The 6,869-nt window shown below is 53.3% G+C and overlaps 1 protein-coding gene across 2 annotated transcripts; it reads left to right on the top strand.

The window, feature by feature from the left end:
- Positions 1-644: 644 nt before the first annotated feature.
- Positions 645-6,477, top strand: OLIG3 (oligodendrocyte transcription factor 3). 2 transcript variants are annotated; one of them, XM_012505982.1, is made up of 2 exons: positions 645-768; positions 5,591-6,477. In XM_012505982.1, the coding sequence occupies exon 2, from the start codon at positions 5,610-5,612 to the stop codon at positions 6,378-6,380; it is 771 nt and encodes a 256-aa protein (XP_012361436.1). In that variant the 5' UTR covers positions 645-768; positions 5,591-5,609; the 3' UTR covers positions 6,381-6,477. The 2 variants fall into 2 exon arrangements, with proteins under 2 accessions (XP_012361436.1, XP_012361437.1); XM_012505983.1 differs by lacking the exon at positions 645-768 and adding an exon at positions 5,337-5,458 and having other exon boundaries at positions 5,594-6,477.
- The last annotated feature ends 392 nt before the right edge of the window (positions 6,478-6,869 follow it).

The raw sequence follows: 6,869 nt of genomic DNA, 5'->3' as shown, positions 1-6,869 counted from the left end.
GATGATCAAATAACCTCCAAAAGCAAAAAGTGGAATTAGTATTCTGTGAGATATCAAATTGTATATAGTGGCTGTAACTATCAATTCATAAAAGAATTAAGTTAATAACAATAAAATACTGTTAAAAAATCATCCGCTTAGTGGTTCTTAAAGTATTGGTATTAACGGAGCCACAAATCCAGAATGTCAGGGCACATGCCAAGAGTGTGTGTATAAGTATGCAAATTTTAATATAACTCATCAGTTTATGTAATTGATCACCAGTGATATTTAAATCAACCCAAACATTTCAATCTTGAGAAAAAAATATTTTCCATTTATTGGCTTTCCACAGGAGGAAAACTCAGTTGAGGTTTTGGCAATTGAGCAGATGTTACTAGAAAGGAAAAAAAAAAGAGTACTGAAGGATGCTCACTAATTGAGCTAAATCCTATAAATGAGGCCCAGAACTTCATATCTCCTTTGACTTTTGTGAGTCTTTAAATAATTATAATGAATTTGTAAGTTCTAGCCAGCCTTGCTGCTTATGCATCATTAAAATCAAACTTCTAGTTCTGCCAGTGTATTAACTTGTCTATATATTCACATAATTAGCACCTCATCATTTGGTGCTATTCTGGGACTGCCTGGCATCTTCCAGTCTCACATCCAATATTGTGAAAAGCAGTTACTACCAGCTCATAAAATTCTGCTGCCCTTCCACTTCTGCTATTTTCCCCGTATGAAAACTGGATTTTAAAAAGATGGGGAGGAAGACTGGACAGATCAGTAAGTTTTCAAGATGTTATTTAAAATATAGGGAAACCCAGAAAATGGAATCGCTTTAGTCAATCTGTCCAGATCCATCTTCTCTGGCCCTTGTATCACCTATTTAATTGCTGGAATTTTGATTTTGGCATCTCCCAATCTAGGGGCTCAGGGTTCCGTACCCTAAGCCAAACACTATCACTCGGGATGCGCTGCTGCAGGAAGAGATTATTCCTGTTTGACTGCGATTTATGTTGATATTTAAATTTTTTTGGCCTTATTATTTATTTATTTATTTTCCTTTTTGGTACTGGCTTCTTTGATCAACCTAACAGCCCCGGTGACCGGACCCCCACTGCTATTGTTGTGAAGTTATTGTTTTACTCTGATAAAGAACGCACTTTTTGAGAAGTGTCTCCGCGTGGTCAACTAATTTTTAGGCTATTCCTTGTTTGCACATGAGGAAACATAGTTAGAAATGTTTAGGTTTCCTTTTTTTGTTCTGTTTTGTCTTGGAGGGTGGTTGGGTTGAAGGGTGAAGCCCACAGGGCAGCCTCCCGCCTTTCGGTCTCGGCCAAAGTTTCTGCTGGTCAAGTTTGCGGCTTGATGAGCGAGAGGAGCCCCTGGACGTTGCTGATTGACCTGCCTCTCACAGTAGCTCTTCGGCAGGTCAGCCAGCGACATTTGCTACTGGACTCTTGCGGGGGTGGGGGTGGGGGTTCGCTCCTGAGCCAAAATCGCCGCGGCCTCAGGCAGAGCCGGCAGCTGCTGGAGAGGAACTCGGTGGCTAAGGCTGCGGAGCAGTGGCCGTCGGGCACCGAGCGGCGCGCACTGGGTGTCAGGTAAGAGAGGATCCCTGGTGATCTGGGAGGCACAGGGGGGTGTTGCGCACAGCCGAACAGCTTCCCCAGTGCGCGGTCCCAGCGGAGCGCCCCGGGCGCGCGGGTACAGCAGGACGGCTCTTCTGACCCGGTCCACGCGCCGACCCGCTGTTTTCATATGTTGTAGGAAGGCTGAGAAACTCCAGGCTCTTCTCAGAGCCAAGACAGGCTGGGAGGGAAGTAGCCTGCCTGCCTTGGGACGCACCTGTTGCCAGAGAACGACCCCCGCCCCCGCAGCGCAGCCCTCCCCAGCCGCGAGGGCGCGGGGTGTGTCCCGAGAGAGCGCAGCCCGCGCCACCGCAGCAGGGTCGCTCGCTCCGGCTCCTTGCCGGTCTGAGCCCTCCGAAAGGGGTCCCGGCCAGGGCCAAGGTCATGGTGCATCTCTGGCTGAGCCCCTTTAGGCTACTGCAGCCTTGGCCAGGCGGCGACTCCTTTACTCTCTCCTTCCGCACAAGTCTGGGGTGGGCGATGGTAGTCAGCTCTCAGAAAGAAATCCGTGTGCTTGCCCTCCTGAGCTCCGGGCCTGCTCTTTCTCGGGTTCAGGGCTCAATCCGAGGAACTGAGCTGCGGTGGCGGGGGTCGAAAAGAGACTCCACGAAGCAAGGCGCGCGGGGCACCTCAGCATTTTGGGCCCCGGCGAGTATTAACCCATTTTATGGTAAGCAAAGTTGTGGCACCTTTACTCACTCCCCTCGTCTAGTTGTCAACCCCCGCAACGGATGGGAAGTGGGGGAACTAGCCTCTAAAGGTACTTACTGAAAGGAGGCCCTGAACCTTGGACCACCCACACTCACGCATTACGGACCTTCGAGAAAGCAGAGGGCGACCGAGGAGCGGAGGGCGCGCCGCGTCCCAGCCTCGGAGAGAGGGAGTCCCGGCCTGGTCCCCGCAGATCTCCCATTTCAAGCACCTCTGCTACTGGAGCTGAAAACCCCTAGGGAAGAAGGAAGGGAGGGTGCTGGTCTGTTCGGGCAAAGGCCCAGTCGCCCCTTCCGGACCCATCGCAGCCCCCTCGGAACCGGCTGCGGCCGGCGTCAGCCCCCTCTCGGCTGAAAGGCTGTGCTGAAGGAGAGTGGCTTCTATCTGGTTTGGACTCCCGGAACCCTGGACCCGGTCTTCCAGCCTCGCAAGCTTGTATTTCGAGGGCTGCTCTACCCTCCTTTCCCGCCCCCCGCCTTGCCACCTTCTTTGCTAATTTGGGGGAGATTTAAAAACTTTATTTTACATTTTCCACTGAGAAAATCAAGATGTTTTTTAAAGGGTAAAATATCTTGTAGCAACATGATTTTTCCACTCCTTCATTTGCAACCCTTCTACTCTGACCAGACTTTCTGCTACTTCCCCAAACCAAAACTCAGGTGCAGCGTTTTCAATTTGGGTGTGGGAAAGACAGACGCCGCCGAGGACCTAGAGTCAGGGAGGTGGCTCAGGAGGACGGCGGGGGCCGGACCTGTGCACCGTGCGCAGGGCGGGGAAGCTGCTCTTCGTCCAGTCCAGTGCTCGCTCCCAATGCCCTCCCCCGTCCACCTCTCTCTCCTCACCCCATTTGATCAGCAGGGGAGTCGCAGAGGGTTGTCGTTAGAACTAGCCACTAGCTTCCTCCCATCACCTGGGACTGCAAAAGTTCTGGAGCACTTCCCCCCTCCCATCCTTTTTTTTAAAATAACCAGGAAGACTTAGTGTATGTCACTATCTTATTGGCGAGTCTGGTGAATTAAGAAACATTCTTTATGCTTGGTATTAGCAATGCTTTTGGACATTAGTCTTTCCACATCCAATCTAATCTCTCGAATTAAGAAACTTTCCTTCCACCGAGGTGGAGGTGGTAGGAGAAGAGGCTCTTGTCCAGTCTTCAAGAGCACTAACTTCCTGGCCTTGACGAAGGGCTGTTGGCCATTTTTCCCCCATTACAGAAAAGCAAAATTCGGTGTAGCAAAAGCATCCATGTCAATGTTGCGTCTGCACATCCTGCTGGTATTGCCAGAGCTGCCTTCACAGCGTGACTGTCAGTGGGGCACAGCCTCAGAGCGTGCAAACTCCGGACCTGGCCACGCATCCCTCTCCCACTGACCGCTCGGTTTGAGTCAAGGGAAAGGGGGCATCCTGTTCTTCGAAGTGACTCAGCGGTGCAAGAGGCCCCAAGTGCCCGAGGTTCCGGGATTGATTCGATTTCACACTTCCACCGAGACTCTCAGTCACTAGCTATGGTTTGTCTCCCGTTCCATCAAGCCCGGAGAGGGGCGGTGTCCGGATTCTTCTAGAGACCACTCCTGGGGCTCTCTCCCTTCCCAGGATTTCTGCCTTCCCGCCCCTCATGCTGCTGAGCTAAAGTCTTGATCGACAAAAGCACAGCAAGGGGGAAGAAAGATCTACGCCCACCTCCGCACTCGCACCGAAGGCTCCAAACTCCGACCTCCTCTTTATTCCCAGAAACGACTCTGCGCTGAACCGCAGTGCCCAGGCACGCACAAGGGGCTCTCTAGGTCCTTTCGTTGTTTCCCTTCCTCCGTGCTTCTTTGCCCACGCGCCCCCCCCCGGCCTGACGCCCACCACCCACCACCCCGACATCAGATAGTTTATTATGAGCTTCTGATTTCCCTGTCCGACGCCGTACGGCTGCCCCAGATTGGTGGACCCACCCTCGCAGGCCGGGGTGCCGCTGAATTCCCGGAGCTCGGGGCACGTCAGCACAGCGGCCAGAGGAGGCCCAGCGGAGCTTCGGGCGCGGACTGTCCCACCGTTTTGCGCCAGCGCCGAGGTCCAGGAAGCCTGGAGCGGGAACAATCTCTCTGGAGCTCTCAGGAACCTTTACAAGTCCTAACAATCTCTCTCTCTGCCTCCTTGGCTGCTTTTCCTTCTCATCCTCCCAAGTTGCTTTTCTTGGGACATTAACATTTTTTTTTCTCAGTTTTTGGTTTAGGAGGTTGAAGAACTGTGCAAAACTGAAATTCTTTTAGAAATCCATATTTTAAAACGAAAGAGAGGACAAAGAAAATAAGAGACCTCTCTGCCACAATACTATCAGGGGCAAAGCCATCACCAAACATGGATATCCCGTTGAAACCACACGAGAAGGGCCCAATAAACAAAACTGACAGAATGGAAGTGTTTAGGAAAAGAAATCTGATGAAAAAAATCTTGAGACAGAGAACGTCGGCATGCAGTCTTCCCACCATCCCCAGCCCCCGCTGGCAGCAACTGCCCTCCGACCGCACCTCTGTCCCTCAAACCTTTCCACTGGGACCTAGTTTTGCCCATATTTCTCTAAACTTGGGAGCAACCAGGAAAAAAAGGAGAGCGAAAGTTTCAATTCCTCTCTCCAAACTCAGAGGAACCCCCACCAACCGCCTGGCCACCTTCTCTTCCCTTCCCTCCGTTCCTGATGTGTGATTTGGTTAGAGAAATTGGGAAGGGGGGTGGGGTGGAAGAAAGTTTAAAAAAAAAATCAGGAAGGCGTGAGCTGGAGCGGTGAGTGTGTCAATCAGAGAGGGTTTTGTGTCTGGGGGCTCCTAGCGGTTCGGAGCAGAGGTGTCCCAGGGCGGCCCCACAATGAATATGAATAGGAATCCTTGCTAAATGGGACAGCAAAGCGCACCGCCCTGAATGATGGCACGTCATCCTAACCAGCCCAGGATAGATAGGAGGGCTCCTTTTGTCTCTTTTCTCCGCCGCAGCTCTATAAAAGCCCCTCTTTTTCAGCGTGAGGTTAGTTCAAGCACACACCAACTAGCTGTCCAGGAAGCAGCTTAACCAGAGAGAGGGGCGTGGGAGGGAGAGAGGCGGGGAAAAGCAGCATCTCCGCTTTTCTTCTCACATCTTTCCGCGGAGAAGTGGGTTCCTGGGCAGTGCAGATTTTTTTTTTTTTAATTCCAGATTTTCTTTAATTTCCCGCCTAAAGCCTCCCCACGGTAGGGCCGCATCCCCTGTAATAAAATGAATTCTGATTCGAGCTCTGTCTCCAGCAGAGCTTCATCTCCGGACATGGATGAGATGTACCTGAGGGACCACCACCACCGCCACCACCACCACCAGGAGAGCCGTCTCAACTCGGTCTCGTCCACACAGGGAGATATGATGCAGAAGATGCCCGGGGAAAGCCTCTCGCGGGCTGGCGCCAAGGCCGCGGGAGAGAGCAGCAAGTACAAAATCAAGAAGCAGCTGTCGGAGCAGGACCTACAGCAGTTGCGGCTGAAGATCAACGGACGCGAACGCAAGCGGATGCACGACCTGAACCTAGCCATGGACGGGCTGCGCGAAGTCATGCCCTACGCGCACGGGCCCTCGGTGCGAAAGCTCTCCAAGATCGCCACACTGCTCCTCGCCAGAAATTACATCCTCATGCTCACCAGCTCCCTGGAGGAGATGAAGAGGCTGGTTGGCGAGATCTATGGGGGCCACCACTCGGCCTTTCACTGCGGGACCGTGGGCCACTCTGCCGGCCACCCCGCGCACGCGGCCAACGCCGTGCACCCGGTGCACCCCATCTTGGGCGGCGCGCTCTCATCCGGCAATGCCTCGTCACCGCTATCCGCCGCCTCACTTCCCGCCATCGGCACCATCCGGCCTCCCCACTCGCTGCTCAAGGCGCCCTCCACGCCGCCCGCGCTGCAGCTGGGCAGCGGCTTCCAGCACTGGGCTGGCCTGCCCTGCCCCTGCACCATCTGCCAGATGCCGCCGCCGCCGCACCTGTCCGCTCTCTCCACAGCCAACATGGCCCGGCTGTCGGCCGAGTCCAAGGACTTGCTCAAGTGAGCAGCGGGCGGGCCCGGCTGCCAAGGAGGAGGGAGAGCGGCGGGAGGGGCCGCGGTGCCGGGCCGGCAGGGAAGAGGGAGGCTGCGCGCTCGGCCCACGGGAGGGCGGGCTCCGGGGCCCGCAGCTTCCCACGCTGTCTGAGAGATCTCAGACTCCACTTGACCCCCGGAGGGAAAGGACCAAAATCAAACTGCAATTTCTAGGTGGTAGCAAAGGGGGACTCGAACCAGAAGTCGTCTGTTTTGCATGCATGCTTCTTTTCCCCATGCCGCGACAGTATTTCTCACTGCCATATGCTCTTGTCAAAACTGCATTTGTTGTATAAAGATGGGATCGGTGCAGTTAAAAACTTGCGAAGAGACTTTTGAGTTGGCTTTCTCTGACTCTGTGTTCTCGCTTTGGAAAAAGACGGCCATCCCTTTTGTGCAAAACAAATGTAAATATTTTCTTGAGATAGATGCGATTATGATTGTCTCTGTCCTCGCCATA

This window comes from Nomascus leucogenys, chromosome 3 (assembly GCF_006542625.1).
Source record: "Nomascus leucogenys isolate Asia chromosome 3, Asia_NLE_v1, whole genome shotgun sequence".
NCBI lineage: Eukaryota > Metazoa > Chordata > Mammalia > Primates > Hylobatidae > Nomascus > Nomascus leucogenys.
Note: the sequence above shows the minus strand (reverse complement) of the source record. Positions and strands in the feature narration are given on the sequence as shown.

Excerpts from the sequence above, each read along its gene's own strand:
- OLIG3 (XM_012505982.1), top strand. The coding sequence starts at position 5,610 with ATGGATGAGATGTACCTGAGGGACCACCACCACCGCCACCACCACCAC.